Source organism: Dreissena polymorpha, chromosome 16 (assembly GCF_020536995.1).
Source record: "Dreissena polymorpha isolate Duluth1 chromosome 16, UMN_Dpol_1.0, whole genome shotgun sequence".
Classification (NCBI taxonomy): domain Eukaryota; kingdom Metazoa; phylum Mollusca; class Bivalvia; order Myida; family Dreissenidae; genus Dreissena; species Dreissena polymorpha.
The window spans coordinates 16,135,590-16,152,176 of record NC_068370.1 but is presented as its reverse complement, the minus strand read 5'-3'; the positions used below and the strand labels follow the sequence as shown (position 1 = coordinate 16,152,176).

The 16,587-nt window shown below is 38.3% G+C and overlaps 2 protein-coding genes across 3 annotated transcripts in view; both read right to left on the bottom strand.

Annotated features, from left to right (window-relative positions):
• LOC127862017 (sushi, von Willebrand factor type A, EGF and pentraxin domain-containing protein 1-like) overlaps nucleotides 1–16,587 on the bottom strand; it is a 62,305-nt gene that overhangs the window by 41,240 nt on the left and 4,478 nt on the right. Inside the window, exons 4-13 of the mRNA XM_052400879.1 lie at nucleotides 16,320–16,493; nucleotides 15,938–16,099; nucleotides 15,179–15,358; nucleotides 13,669–13,848; nucleotides 12,970–13,164; nucleotides 11,786–11,871; nucleotides 11,108–11,270; nucleotides 10,539–10,775; nucleotides 9,886–10,077; nucleotides 8,339–8,463 (exon numbers count right to left, since the gene is read on the bottom strand). Of these exons, the coding sequence (XP_052256839.1) occupies nucleotides 8,339–8,463; nucleotides 9,886–10,077; nucleotides 10,539–10,775; nucleotides 11,108–11,270; nucleotides 11,786–11,871; nucleotides 12,970–13,164; nucleotides 13,669–13,848; nucleotides 15,179–15,358; nucleotides 15,938–16,099; nucleotides 16,320–16,493 (1,694 nt within the window). The remainder of the gene's footprint in view (nucleotides 1–8,338; nucleotides 8,464–9,885; nucleotides 10,078–10,538; nucleotides 10,776–11,107; nucleotides 11,271–11,785; nucleotides 11,872–12,969; nucleotides 13,165–13,668; nucleotides 13,849–15,178; nucleotides 15,359–15,937; nucleotides 16,100–16,319; nucleotides 16,494–16,587) is intronic.
• On the bottom strand, nucleotides 279–5,262 carry LOC127862018 (uncharacterized). Of its 2 annotated transcripts, none has more exons than XM_052400880.1 (2): nucleotides 3,418–5,262; nucleotides 279–2,199 (listed from the first exon to the last, which is right to left on the bottom strand). In XM_052400880.1, exons 1-2 carry the CDS (start codon nucleotides 3,928–3,930, stop codon nucleotides 1,204–1,206), a joined length of 1,509 nt encoding a protein of 502 aa, XP_052256840.1. In that variant the 5' UTR covers nucleotides 3,931–5,262; the 3' UTR covers nucleotides 279–1,203. The 2 variants fall into 2 exon arrangements, with proteins under 2 accessions (XP_052256840.1, XP_052256842.1); XM_052400882.1 differs by having other exon boundaries at nucleotides 279–2,213; nucleotides 4,288–5,262.

Here is a 16,587-nt window from a genome sequence, read left to right as displayed (position 1 = left end):
CATACGCAAAGGAGTTTCATTAGTAAGAAATAACATTGACTGTTTATTATGGCTTAAAATAGATAAAAAAAACATTTCAATATTGAAAATGATATATGCTTTCCCAAGAAGAAATAATTAAAGCTATAATGCATTTAAATAGTAATAAGGCAGCCTCGAACGATAATATTATTTATGAATACTTTAAAGAAACAGTGCATATTATAGTCAAACCATTGGAATTATTATTTCCCTTTACAACTACGCTCCCGATAGGGAAAAACAACAAAAATACAACATATTTTTTGGTAAGTCATTGGTATGACCGACTGACTGATACCGTGTATTACTATTTCATAGTCATCAAACATACATAAAAAACATGAATACACACAAAAGCTTTGTTACAACATACAACATAGTCTACAACAACGCCAGGCATACTGTATGCCGGCACGAGTCCCTCCTCGTAGGCAACTTATAAGGCAGCCACGCCTATCAACAGACTACTACGACACTAGGCATACTGTATGCCTACACGAGTCCCTCCTCGTAAGCTACTATAAAGGAAGCCACGCCTATCAACGTAGACTGCTACATCACCAGGCATACTGTATGCCTACACGAGTCCCTCCTCGTAAGCAACTATAAAGGCAGCCACGCCTATCGTCTCTTCCGGAGACTGAATCCCTCAGTGGGATAAATAATAATTATTATGATACTGGTATACATGTATAAATTGAATACATTAAATGCGTACGTAATGTGGATAAACGCATGACCAGTTGTAAAAAAACACATTACTGAATTTCAAAATTAGCTCGTACCAGGGTAAAAAGCATGTAGATTACACTTTTAAACAATTACGTTTGTAATGTTACTCTTACTGTTATTCAAAACAAAATAAAAAATTAACACATGTATCGATCAGTCAATCCCAACGCTGAATGACTGAACAGAGTTACTCGGCCACGAGTAAAACGCTCTCTTACAGAGCCACCTATCGGAAACTACATTGACAAGGGAAAGTAGTTTTCGTCTAATTCGCACGTGCTCAAACGACGAAAACAATATTTCCCTTTACAACTACGCTCCCGATAGGGAAAAACAACAAAAATACAACATATTTTTTGGTAAGTCATTGGTATGACCGACTGAATTAAAAGAACGGGCTTGTAAGTATAGTACAAATAATAATTGGCTTATTATAAAATGCATTGATGGTTATAATCCAAGTGACATTGAAACCCTTAACCTCTCATCAACTGAGCTTTTAACATAGCCGTCCTTAGCTGTTTCACTCAGCCATCTACCATGACGTTTAAATAACCTGTCAGGAATGCCATTATTAGCCGCAGCAGTTGCGCCACCAGCTCTCAAAGAATGAAGGCAATATTTGCTTATGTCTTGAACATGCGGTTTAAACGCAATCAAAAACAATTCTCTAAATTTACTATATGACAAATGCTTGTTTTCCTGTCTGAGCCTATGTCCACATTTCGTTGAACTTAACCGACGAAACAAGTAACATTCAGATTCCGATGAAAAATCTGTCCAAGTAAGGTATTTCTGTAAATTGACTACTGGACACAACTGTGTGCCTGTCCTAGCAATAAGCACCCATGCTCCCTCACGGAACTTATCTGTCTTGCTAGATTCAATAAATACACTTAAGTAACTACTGTTAATACAAACATCACTCCTTCTCAACTTTAGTACCTCTGCACTTCTTAAAAACCCAGCATATGATAAAAGGCATATACAAATAAATCTTTGATTCATAACATCATTTTCAACATACATATGTGTGTACATTTGTTGCAGTAAATCAACAGTCATTGGTTCTTTCTTATTCACAGGTTTCGCTAAACGCCGTTTTGCAGCTTCTAACATATTAATGACAAGTCTTGAATCAGTAGGTGATACATAATCAAATAAATCATGATAATATTTAATACTGTAGAACGCATTTATAATCGGACTTGCACTACTAGCTGTTTGTATAATTGACGCTAAATATAGCGCAACTTGAAAAGCCTTGGCGGGCAAGGCATCCCCGCTTGAAAGCCCATTAGCATACCCCCAACGACGCCATCGATTGAAGCCCCTTTTGTAACTGAGGTGCGTGTTTTCCGCTTTGGTGACTTTAAGCAACTCGGGCAGCAAGGATACCTTCTCCGCCAAGACCTCTGGCAAGCCATCAACTTCACTTCCGTATCTCTGAAAAAATAAATGTGTAACAGCACTAAAGTTGACACAGTTTGTTACTTAACACATTATATTTACAAACAGTAAGCAACACTATCAATGTTCATGATTCACAAATGATATCAAAAGTGCTAACATGCGAAATTTAAGATTTTCAACACCAAACAACCCAGAACCATTCTTACATGGTATGTAATAACTTATTGCCGTTGGTAATTCCATATAGTCTATTACAAACGACTTAAAATGTCCATCACTTGTCCAAATCATAGGCCAAAAATTAGCCGACTTCCATTCTGGGACAATCAAAACACCTTTTGCCCCACAAGATTGCATTTTAAGCAATACCCTTGGTATTAATATTATAGGTGGTACAAATAAGCCAAAACTATGCGTCCATGGGTAAGTAAAAGCATCAACTCCTTCAGACTCTTTACACCAAAATCTAGAATAAAATCGCTGTAATTTGGCGTTATGTTTCGAGGCAAAGAAATCGACCTCTAAATTTCCCCATGAAGACTGAATTATTGACAAAATGTAAGGGGAAATACCCCAATCGTCTTTTTCTACTATTTTGGACAAATAGTCTGCCACATAATTCTCTCCCCTTGGTATCCATTCAACCTCCAAATGAATAGAATGAACTAAAGAATACCCGAATATTTTCATCGCTAAATCTTGTAATTCAGGCTTCATGGAGCCCTTAGCAACAATGCTGCATACACCTGTGTTATCAGTAAACCACTTAACTCTTTGATTTACCAATACATGCTCAAGCGACAACATTACTTTATAAACAGCACACAATTCTCTCCACGTGGAGGATTTTGCCGCTTCCGACGGCGACCACGTGTCGTGCACTACACCGCTTTGCATTTCGACCTCATACCCTGCTAAACCAGTGCTGCTAGCGTCACTATAAACAATTCTAGTACAGCCATGACTGATTGCCAATGTTCTAACATTTATAATTTGTAAATGATCATTCCAAAACGAAAGTTGAACCTTACTTCCTTCAGACAACTTAATATAAGAGTTCCACGTTTTTGCTTTAAGGATGTCAATGCTCAAACACCTAGTCATAATCTGAGAAACAGTTCCCAATACTATACCCATAGATATAATTTGTCCCACAAAACTAGCAACTCTTCGCACACAAACATAGTCCGAAGTTTGTAAAAATCTAAGTGTCTGTAGAACTTTATCGATTCTACACCCCGATATACGCACGGTGAAATTAGCTGTATTTAACTGAGATCCTAGCCATTGTAATTCTTGCACTGGCTCCCAGCATGATTTATCAACTTTAGGCACCAAGCCGGATAACAACAAATCTGATTTAATTTCCCGTGACATAATTACTGTCTTATCGTATGTCTCTGCGGTGCCAAAACCATCATCTAAAAACATTATGATCTTTTTACCTTCGCCTCTCCATTTTGCAATGAATGGCCTCATTAATTTTGTATAGATATAACAAGCAGACGACAAACCAAAAGGAAGAACCAAAAATTTGTAATAGACCAGAATACCTGAATAATCTTCCCAGGCAAAACCTAAATAATCTGTGTGTGGCAGAAAAATATCCACAAAATGATATGCTGACGTTATATCAAACTTAATCATCCAACAATCTTTTTTGATATACATCAATGCTAAACGCAAGTCTTCATACTTTACTGATTGCTTCCAAACATGAAGATTAACCTTTCGTAAATCTAAAATAAGCCGTTTTTTTCCCATTATTATTACAAGAAACTGTCAGCGGATTAACAACGTGTGGAGCATTTGTACATTTCACAATAAGACCGCGATCTAACAAACTTTTTATAGCTTCAGTCACAAAATCATTTTCATATAAAGCTGAACGATTGTTTCGACAATGTACATGGTCTGGTAAAGAAAAGAATGGAATTTTATAACCATTTTGAATAGTGTCTAAAATGAATTGGTTAGCTCCAATATCTCTCCAAAATTGCACATGATTTTTTAATCTACTTTTAACCAGTATTTCTTTCTGGCCTTGTTCGTACTCATAATAGTCGTCAGTAAATATTTCCTGACTGTTAGCAAAGTTATCAGTAAACGATAAATACTCATCTTTTAAATCTACGTCTGGTATAACCGGGTTCTGCGGTCTGTGACTACTGTTTGGTAGGGACGTCAAGCTGCGGGATCCGCCGGGTGTAGGGGCAGTGGCGTCTGAGGTGGGTGGTTTCTCCACAAGCGAAACAGGGACCAATTCCGTCTCTTGCATTGCCCTTGAAATAATGGGGATGAAAAGAATGCAGTTGCTGCATGGGTCCTGAGCGCTGCTGTTGCACCGGAAACGAAAACGTGTTTCCGCCACGTGGCAAGCTTCCGGAAGTGACGGTAGCGGAAGGCTTAACACTTTTCTTTGACTTCGCCTTCTTCTTCTTTGCTGCTCTTGCCTCCGCTCTGTTGATCCTTGATTCATCACTCGAGTCGCTAGCCACGGGGTTTTCCTCATATTGGCGTACCGTCTCCCATCCGCCCTCAGACGTGTCTGCTATACGGATAAGCTTGTTTCGTCGCTTTAACTGTTCACAAGCGTCATTAACTAGCTCGCGAGCGTACTCTTGTTTGTTGTTTTCACATGCCCAAAGCACCTGGCTAATGTTCTCGTGCAATTCCGAATTGAAATCGTGCTGAATTTTGTTGCTTTCGTATCGCCATTTTAGTTCATGTTCCGTCTTCAATTTTTTAACTTCAGAACGCACGGAAAGCGAATTCCCTCGAACTTCTTCTTTTAGAGAACTTATTTCTCTTTTCTGTTCGCGCATTTCTACTAAAAGTTCCCTAATTGAACTATTTAAGTCCATATTTTCCAGAGAAGCACACTCTTCGCCAGACCGCGTGGTCATTTTCATATGCAAGTTTATCCCGTGCAAATTAACACATGTATCGATCAGTCAATCCCAACGCTGAATGACTGAACAGAGTTACTCGGCCACGAGTAAAACGCTCTCTTACAGAGCCACCTATCGGAAACTACATTGACAAGGGAAAGTAGTTTTCGTCTAATTCGCACGTGCTCAAACGACGAAAACAATATTTAATTATATCTTGAATACGAAACAATTTCCAAAGAGCTGGTCAACGGGAGTTATTATACCGTTACATAAACGGGGCGATATTTCCGATCCAAATAACTAAAAAGGCATTACGTTGTTAAGCTGTTTTGCGAAACTATTTACAAATGTGTTAAATGAACGCTTAAAATCTTAGGCAGAAACCCATGACATTCTTACAGACGCGCAGTTCGGATTTAAACCGAATTGCAGTACCGTTGATGCAATTTTCATTCTTAACCATTTAATAGAAAAGCAAATACATAGTAAAAACAAACTTTTCTGCTGTAATGTCGATTACCGGAAGGCGTATGATCTTATAAATCGTGGACAGCTATGGCATAAAATGATTTTATCGGGAATCGACGGCAAGTTATTTTCACTTATCCGCTCTATGTATAGCGAGATCAAACTGCAAGTTAAACACATGGGGTCACTTTCGGACCTTTTTAGTAGTAATGTCGGGCTATTACAACGAGAAATAACTTCGCCGATAATGTTTTCTCTATTTATTAATGATATAGAATTTAATTTGCAAAACGGAATAAACGCAGGAATAACGTTAGATCAATTGTCTATTTATCTCCTCCTATTTGCGGATGATGCTGTCATTTTCTCAGAAACTAAAGAAGGACTTCAGAAATCGTTGAACAATCCAGAATTATATTGCAACAAATGGAATTTAACTGTAAATATTGAAAAAACAAAAATAATGGTATTAAGAAAAGGGGGACCGCTAAGCAAAAACTACAAATGGACCTACAAAGAAAAAGTTATTGAAATAGTTAGCAATTTTAACTACCTTGGTATTGTTATGTCAAGTGGGGGCTCATTTATACCTGCCACTAATACACTTTATGGTAAATCTACAAGGGCTATGAATTCACTTTTTTGTATTACAAAAGATATGGAAGTGCCAATAAATGTTATGTTCAAGCTGTTTGATTCATATGTATTATCAATCCTTAATTATAATTGCGAAGTATGGGATTTATTGCGGCAACTAATATTGAACGTATTCACAGAAAGTTCTGTAAATGACTGTTAAATGTAAAACTGTCAACAAATTCAATGTCACTCTATGCCGAACTTGGTCGATTTCCTTTGTATATTGGTAGATACCTACGAATTGTTAAATATTTTTTTAAACTTCATCAAAAGAAAGAAGGAAATTGTATGCTTACAACGGTCATTAATATGCAAAGATTAGAAATTGAAACACAAAATAACACTGTTAATTGGCCCTTTAAAGTTCGCAAAATTTTAAACCAAACAGGATTTACAGATGTATGGTTGTTTCCTGAGTCAGTTATAATTGAAAGTTTTATTCCTTTGTTAAAGACTAGACTCAGAGATCAGTATGTATCTGAGTGGAGAGTTCATGTTGATTCATCCACTTCATTACTTTTTTATAAGGAACTTAAACCTGTATTTGAAAGATCTGTGTATTTAGATATCATTGACAATAAAAAACATAGAAACATGATTGCTAAAATACGTCTATTGTCACATAATCTGTTAATTGAAACTGGTAGACATTATAACATTATCAGAAATGAAAGAATTTGTACTATGTAATCTTAACGATTTAGAAGACGATTATCACTTTTTACTTAGATGTTAATTTTATTTAGAAGAAAGATCAAAATATATATCAAAATACTATTCAATAAGACCAAGTATGTATAATTTTTTGAAACTCTTAAATAGTAATAATATAGTTACCCTTCGGAATTTAGCAATTTACTGTATAACATGTTTAAAGAAAAGAAATAATGTTATTTTTGTTTAACTCTACTTTTATAATGGTTATTTATTAACCGTTTGATATGAAATGAAAATACTCTGTTTTAATCTGTTGACCCCAAATGTTGTTGACATTGTCAGTGTATTATGTAATTTATCTATGTATTTTTGCTGTTTCCTCAGTTGTTGTTTATATATAGTTGAGTATGAATACTCAATTCAGTGTGTTCATTAACACACAACACTCTCACGAATAATTTATTATTATCATTATTTACGGTATTTTTTCACGCATGTATGAATATTTATATTGATCACGATGAGCTGTTATATGCTTAAGTGAATAAAATATTTGTTCTGTTCTGATATGTCATATCTGGTCAGCGTAGCTCCATACCAGCCTGCGCATTCGTGAACGCAGTTTGGTCTGGAGCCATCCTGACCGCTAATTAGATCAGTGTGTGTGTTTGTGTGTGTGTGTGTGTGTGTGTATTTCGAAGTTTAGGAGACCCTTCCGCGCCTGATGTTGTATTATATGAGGACCAGGAGTGTTTCCCAGCAGTCCTACCTAATTAACTATTTGACGAAAAGTGGGACGAATTTTATATTATAGCTGCAATTTCCAGCATTTTAAGTGAAAGTATTTTTTAATTTTCGAGTGGTCTAGTGCTGTACAGAGACGCCGGATTTCCTGGATAAACGACCAACCTGTCCGTTATGGTGACTACCAAACAAACTCACGTGCTTCTCGGAGCAGGCATTTAACGCGGGTCGCCAAGGTGAGAAGCGCGTGTACTAACCACTGCGCAAGTCGGACAACCACCATAGTACAATAGTTATGAATGTAATGTAATAACAATGCACGAACTATTGCTATTAACCCATTTATGCCTAGCGTCTAGAAAAAAGGCCTTGGTAAACAGCGTAGACCCAGATGAGACGCCGCATGATACGGTGTCTCATCAGGGTCTGCGCTGTTTGCTTTAATAAATTTATGTAAGAAATATTCTAAATATAGAAATAAATATACAAGAAATCCCTTATTTTGGAAATAAATTGATCCAATTTAGAAGGATGGGAGAGTGCACTAGGGATAAAAGGGTTAAAATATGTGTTTTTCTATAGGTATGCGTTCGAAAACCATCTGAGGAAATATCGGCATTGAACACATGTTGTTAATGCTTTCATCAATATAACAGTGTTACATGATAAAAACCTCCATAAAATAGTAAATTCTAATTGTTTTACAAATGGCTATATCAAAGGAGGAAAAGCCGTCGATATGCCCCTTTAAACAAATCTGGCGTACGTACACGTTTTGATATTTTCCTCTCGAAATCCTTCTCCAGCTGCGTGAGTTCGATCTTCTCCTGACAGGCCACGAGGCCGGCAAAGGTGAAGGACGCAGGCTGGATGATCTCGTTAGACAGCTCCAGTGCTGTAACCATGGAAACGAGACGCGATTATATATCATGGGTATGGGTTGATAATTATTATTGCAAATGTATGTTATGTGTCATGCAGATATGCAAATATTTATTCCAAACTAGTACAGCTTTAAGCTTTAAGCGCATAAATTAGATTATTATACATGTTTATTGGGATTTTAGCACAATTTCAACCAATTATCTTATTAACAACACGATATGCATCGTGTACTTCATCTCATTGTAATTGATGTTATGTCGGAACTTTTATATACACAGTCACTACAAGCATTTTATGTAAGGAAATACGTCTAAAATATAAGAACATGTGCCTTTAAAACAGACTCAAACATTCAACATTAAAGCGTGACATTGACCTTTGATTGTTGCGACTGGCCTATCATCTCGGTTTCATTTTGCAAAACAGTTAAACCAAGTTCCTTTCAAATGGTAAAGGGGGCATACAAACATTCAACCTTCAATTAGAGCTGGCATAATAGCCAATGCCTACATTGCATCGTCTCTATGACCTAAACATGTGAGACCAGTTTCATGAAGATCCTACAACTGGCATAGAAGACATGGAGTGGACTTCAATTCGAGGCTCGAATAGTGGACTACCAAATGAGGCTTAAAACTTGATCAGACCCATATGAAAGGCCCATTCCTTCTGCACATTGTTTCAATAACTGCATCATTTGTGCCATGCATCATTGCAATCCTTGAAATAGCACAGCGGTTGTTGTAATCCAAACACTTTTCAAGTTGTGGATGTTACCTTGACCTACAGTCGACGTCAAAGGCATGGGCCTCTGGACATCATTTCAATACCCTCATCGCTTTAACCAAGTTTCTTGACAGCCCTTCAAATAGTATAGTGAATATGGAGTGGACAGGTACACATTTAACCTTCGAGGGTTGCCTTGGCGTAGAACTGACATGAATGGCATATATGTTTTTTGCACATCGTTTCAATGTCATTAACATAATGCCAAGTTTCATTCCAATCATTCCACAGACATATAATACTTGAAGAGGACTAAACAAGGATGCTCGAATAGTTTCCTTCAATTCTGACCTTACACGTTAATCAGTAACGTTACTAAAGTAATTCCTTCTGCAGATCGCCTCAATGAGTTAAACATTTCAGGTATGTTGCACGAAAATCGCTTAAGATGAACAGGAAATTTGGTGAGTACACGAAATGAAATATTTGACCTTTAAATGTTCCGTTGAATTTGGGTCGTTGTAATTAATGTATGTATTTTGTACAGCGTCAGAATTACCTTCACATGTGAGCCAACGCCATAACATAGCACAATAATAATATAGCGGACACGCAACTGTTACGGACTGAGAATATCACAGACGTAAGAATGTATTCATATAAACATAATCACGCTTCAATACAGTGGATGAACACAGCTCCATACCCGAGCAGTCCGAGACGGGCATTCTATCGCGCGGCTCCCACACGTTGTCGAAGGCGCACGTGTATTGGCGCGCGGGCGTGACCGCGAAGTCATATCCGGGCCTGCACGTGAACATGCAGACGACTCCCTGGCTGTCCTCGTAGCACGTGCGATTACCGTTCAGAGGCACGGGCGGGTACTCGCATGGGTGAGCTTAATGAACAATTTAAAGTAGAGATAAACGGTGTTTTTCCCGATACTATAAACCATGAACAAAAATACTCGTTGTGAGACTATGCAATTAATAAGAATTCCAAATCATGAACGCAGCAGTGTAGTTTTCAAATCCTTGGTAAACAAATTTAAACGATGCTGATTCGATATATATATTTTAGTATAAAAGGCATGAACCTTATGCTTGCCGGTAGTTCACGTTGAAACCGTAATCGAAAAGTCATCAAAACGGTTGACAGTGATATAGAATGCCATTGCGAATCAATAAAATTATATAAAATCTAACGGTGTGAACCAAAGGCGTACTTGCATAGAGAAAAAAAAATACATTAAATAAGTTTCATGAGAGCTTTGGGGGAGATAAAACATATATCTAAAGGTTATTTGTTTATGGTTTGCATAGTGGCAATCTCTGGTTTATCCACACCGCTCTCACTTACGTATAACATTTATCCTCACTGTGCAGTTGTTGCTGTTCCCGCTCGGGTCGTACGCGATATATTGTACTTCCGTGATTCCCAGAGGGAAAAGTCCCGGGGCGTGGGAGCGCCGGATGCGCAGCTCCTCCCCGGAATTGTCGCTGAAGAGCGGCTCCTCCCACGTCACTTCCGTGTACACGTCCGCGGACACGATCGGCAGAGGATGAAAGCAGCGGTCTACAGTGGGCTTCTGGCGATCTGTAATGTCATACAGGGTCGTTTCATACCAACTACACCATAGTTTACAAATCAACATGTTAAGCTTTTTATACGATTTTTGTTGTCTCTATTTATGTTCTGTTGTCTTCTTTTTCGAAATTGCGATTGATACGTAGAGTCATATGGAAGAGGGGTCGTTGGAACACGGCATTGTGTCAATTATCAAGCTCGTTTTTAATTGTACATGTACCTTGTAACATAACTGTTTGCTTAATGTAAGCATTGTATGGTCCATCATAATTTTACTTTCGATTTTAAAGTATTTTCCTTACAAAGATAATTTAAAGAATTTATTTCTTATTTTAGCAAACCTTTGACCACTATATAGAAGTGGCATTCGGCCTTGTTCTTGTTCAGATCCTCGGCTATGTAAGTCACCTGGGTGGTGCCTATAGGGAACTTCTCCGGGGGCATAACGGCAGGATGTGACGTCAAGATCGGCAAGTAACCGGAGTTGTCCACCGCGAGGGGCACCTACAATTGGCAACGGGCCCGGATGGAGTTATTATTATTTTCGGTCATTTGGTTGCAAGTGAGATATAATATCTCAGTACTGGTTCAACAGGAGCGTTTAAGGCAAACATGCCCGACTTATTTTAGAAGCTTACTTTTAATGAAATAAAAACTGTGTAAAACTTAAGTGTGTTAAATGTTAACTAAGGTATTTTGAAAAGGCGATCGCCAAAATACCAACATAATTTAACAAACAACCAGTGTCAATAATGGGCACAAGATCGACGTGTTGGCGGGTGTGAGAGTCAATCATACGCGGACGTGCCAAAATGATATTTTTGTCGTTTTGCGGGTATTTTTGTTTGTTTTTACTTGTCGTCCTGTTAGCACCTGCAAACCTGCAAACGCACCAGAACAATAGAGAAGAAATCAGCAACCATTGGCATGTAACTGGTCATTATCCTTAGTGGCGGCCATTAGAACCAGATCAAATATTCCTCAAAAGATGCTGATACATACAATACGGTGAACATTACCTGCCAGGAAACAGTGGCGGTGTTCTCGTTGAGGTCACAATCAGCTTCGATGTTGTACGGACACATGATGAACGGTGGAGCAGTGTCTGAAAATGTATTAGTATATATAAGTTAAGTTCTCAGGAGGGCGACGCAGTGTCTGAAAATAGCATGGCATAGAATACATTACTTTTATTTGAGGCAGCGCAGGTTCAGAAAAATAAGCATCGGACAGGATAACATAATTCATTTAAAAACTTAGCTGAAAAATAAACACGACACGGAAAGCATAGTTCCAAGAACGACGGCTTAGTGTAAAAATACACATGACCTAGCATAGCATTGTTATTTGAAAGGCGAACGCGGTGCTTGGAACGATAGTCAATACGCATGGCTTTGCATAGCACAACTTTGCCCCTAGAACGGAGGCGCAATGTCAGAAAAAATACGCATGATATACGTTTAAGTTTTTTCATAACGCGAATATAGTTACTTTAAACAATTGCTATGCAAACTTTAAAACATTAATTAAATCAACATTTGTCACCGTTTTAATATTTTAGGGGATACATGGTCGATTCCATTATGATGCACGGTTTTTGCTATGATCGTCTTAAGTAACTACTTAGTAATTGGTTTCAAAGTGGTTGATTCTAGGCTTACAAAATAATTGCCGATTTTAATGCGTGTTTATCATTAGATAAAACAATTCGTAGGACTGGTGCCTATTAACAAACCCATAAAACGCGCATCAGAACCAAAAATCGTTAATTTGCTGATAAACACCGAGTGTATGCTGGTGATTCCTAAACGCTACGACGACAACATTATGCCACGAATCTGAGATTAACATATTGTGGCGAAACATCGCACTATAGTGATGACCATGTCAATGTTACTAAAAACTGTTTCTGATACCAGAACCCATTTATGCCTAGCGTCTAGAAAAAGGCCTTTGCAAAAAGCGTAGACCCAGATGAGACGCCTGCATCATGCGGCGTCTCATCGGGGTCTGCGCTGTTTGCTTAAAGAAATTTCTGTAAAAAATATTCTAAATAAAGATATAAATATACTAGACATACCTAATTTTGGAAATAAATTGATCCAATTTAGAAGGATGGGAGAGCCCAATAAGCATACATGGGTTAATGTTCAGTCGATCCAACTGCACAATACGAATTAAACTTATCCCTGTTTCACTATACCTATACACTGGCTCAGTTCGGACGCCGGAGACCAGACGCCCTCCGGCAGACACTGCTTGTTGTATGGACCCAACAAGATGTATCCGGTGTGGCACGTGACCGTGCACGTGGTGCCAAAAGGCACGTCGCCCGTCGTACACGAGGCTGGATATGTCACGCCGTCACGCACCACTGGTAAAGGTCGGCACTTGATCTCTGGTTAGCAGAAAAAAAAGATGTTTTATTTACGTATATTTTAAGCATTTATGTGAAAATGGTAATACTATTACACACTATTTTTACTTATCATGTTTTTTTTATCGTAAATGCCAATAACCATGAACCTGATAGTCAAATGAAAGCTTTTACGCTTTTTCTTGATTTTTTACATTAAACAGGAATACAACAGTGTAGTTATGATGGCATTGCAGGCAGACGTGAACAATCTAAATACTTTTTTTAATATCAGCACATGTTTCGCAATCGCTTTTCGCTTAGACTTACATTTATAAATAAATAAGACATCTGTCTTAATAAAGTTTTACATATTTCATATATTTAAATGATGAAATTACGTGTAAAAGTGATAAATAATATCAATAACAACAGCGAAAATCGGTTCAGATGTTTATGTGTTTAATTCTTGGTGGTCGTGTCAACTGAATCTAATATAAAAGTATGGAGAGTAGTCATTGAATATTTAAGAAACACATGATTTACCTCTGCATCTAGTGTTTATTCCGGTCCAGAAGGCAATGGCGAGGCACGTGCGCTTCCTGGAGCCCACGAGCTTGTATCCGGTGTCGCACGTGAACCGACAGACGGTGTTGAAGCTAAAATCGTCCGTCGTGCATATCATGTTGCCGTTCTTGGGTTTCATCAAGGCCGGACACGTTTTCACTGTGGCGGAGAATTGTAAAGAACACTCGTATTGTGAAAGGTGGTCTTAATGTATGTGCCTTCATCAAGGCCGGACACGTTTTCACTGTGGCGGAGAATTGTAAAGGACACTCGTATTGGGAAAGTTGGTCTTAATGCATGTGTCTAACTTGTCGTCCCAGATAAGTCTGTTCAGTCTGCACAGGCTAATCAGGGACGACACTTTCCGCTCCTATGGTATTGTTCGTGTTCTAGAAGTCAGTTTAGGCGGAAGTGTCGTCCCAGTGTCAGCTGAGCGGACTGCCCAGTCCAAACTGTGACGGCACTTTACGAACATGCGTTAAGCCCTTTTTTTCCAGAACGAGGCTCAAAGAGAGGGAGTCGAAGACCAACTTTATTTCTTGGTACCGATAATACACTTTTGTTATCGGTTCTCTAGGTTGGGTTTTCTATCACGATTCCTACATTACATAATTTTCGATTAGTTAGCATTCAGATATACAGAAGGTAAACTTCGAAAATGTTTCACATCGATTAACGTTATTTAAATTATACACGTTGGAAAAGTGTGTTATAAAAAATATGTTCTTGTAGTAGTAAAACATAATTTAGTAATTACATCTGACACCAAAGAAATCGGATGTATGTTTGCAGATATGACACTGCTTAAATCAATCTTAAATGACCCATATTTTATGACATAAGTTTAGCATGAATGTGGCAGTGTCATAGTTTATAAATATAACTTATTCTTATAAACGTGTTCATGCAGAAAGAGGTCAAACAAAGCTATGACCAATAGCGCCTTAAGCTCTATGGCGCCAACCCGAGACTCCAAGAAATGCAACTGTTATGAGCAGTAATACTCGAACGGTTTCACTGAAGGCTCATGAGGAAAACTGTCCCACCAATTTGATGCCATAAAGAGAGACTTCTAGTGTATCGCGAGGATCTACTTAAGCCATTTTATGAAACAGCATCTCCACTTGGCATACATGTTTTTCGATGTGCATTAACCCTTTTTAAAATACATGTAAGTATGGGCAAAAGATTGGGCAAATATTTAACTTATCAGGTTCACTACCTTTCTGTAATTCGGAATAGAAGCCGATGTTTTAACCCCACGTGACAAAGTATGTTTACCAAGTTTTATTAAGACCGGGCAATAAGTGTGGCCTATATAGTATTCACAAGGTAAATATTGACAATAGACATCGCAGACGCAAGATTCACAACAGACAACGGACAGAATGCAAATATGAGCACGTTTTGCTTCAGGAGAGCTTAAGCAAGGTTAGCATCATCTAAGGTACGTGAACGAACGGTCATTTTTCCAACACCCTTGACTCACTGATGCACTGCGTGTCGACCCCAGACCACGTGCCATCCTCGCGGCATATCCGGAGGCTGCTTCCTCGCAGCTCGTAGCCTGGCTTGCAGCGGAGGCCGCAGGCCGCGTTGAACACGTTCTTGCACTTGTCGTTCACGAAGTAGCCGTTCTTTGGGTCGTTCAGTGGCGGGCACGTCAGCACTGGAACACACAGAGTCAGTTTCATAACAGATCCGCGTTCTTTGAAAAATAACCTTCATGAATTGAGTAAAGTGTCGTCCCTTTACCTCTATTTGAAATTCTAAAGTTGCTCAATAAACCTATATAGCTATTTAGACAGAAAGTGCCATATTTCAGTAAATTTGAAATACTAGTATTTTTAATTGTGATCATAGTATAAATTTTAGATAAATGTTATCCTTGTAGTTGTGTGTTAGTGATCCTTTGAACGTTTATGTTCGTTTGCGATGATATACTATAGAAAATATGGTTCAGATTTTAAATAATAAAGATCATGTTAATGGTATGGCAGTAAATATTGAACACATGTAATTACAGTGGATACTCGTATATGTATAGCTTAACTTTAATATTATTTCGTTTGAAAGTATGCATTTTTACAAATTGTCTATTACCTTGAGGCTCAATAAAAACACATGTTCTTTTCTACAACGTGAAAATGACTGAAAGACAACAAAATACAAGTACAATAAATACAATAATAATTATGATTTGTTCGCAATTTTAAATGGCAACCACTTAAGTGCTTAAAGCACTCACCAGCACACCCGTTGTTCGCGAAGCTCCGGTACCCCTTCCTACACAGACACTGCTCGATAGAGGTCGACCCAGGCTCTGTGACGTGGTTCTCATCCGGACATTTCACGCACGTGCGCACATCTCCGGGACGATCGTTGGGCTTGTACGTACTGGCAGGGCACGCTATGGATTTAAAAAAAAATAATTTTAACCTTTAAAGTATAATTAAACAAAAAAAAGTTTATCATCAAACGGTTGTGAACATCGTGGAAAATACATTTACAATTATCCGGTTGATATGTGCGTTCTAAAGTAAAACAGCTCAACTTCTTACTTTCAAAGTTATATTGAAATGAATAAAAACTATCATAATAATTTAAAAATTACTATAATACATGATTACCTTGACAACCGCCGCGAAGTCCGTTCCCATAGTAACCGGGAGGACAAAGGCACTCGTACTTGCCGGTGTGGGTGCCGCACTTGCAGCTGGCAAGCGGGTCGCAGCAGTCGCGCCCGACACACAGGCGGTTGCACTTCCGGTCCGGCTCAACCACGTACCGACCGATATTCAGATCTTACCAACGAACGAGAAAATAATGCTTAGCCCATTTATGCCTAGTAGACTCTCCCATCCTTCTAAATTGGACCACTTTATTTCCAAAATTAGG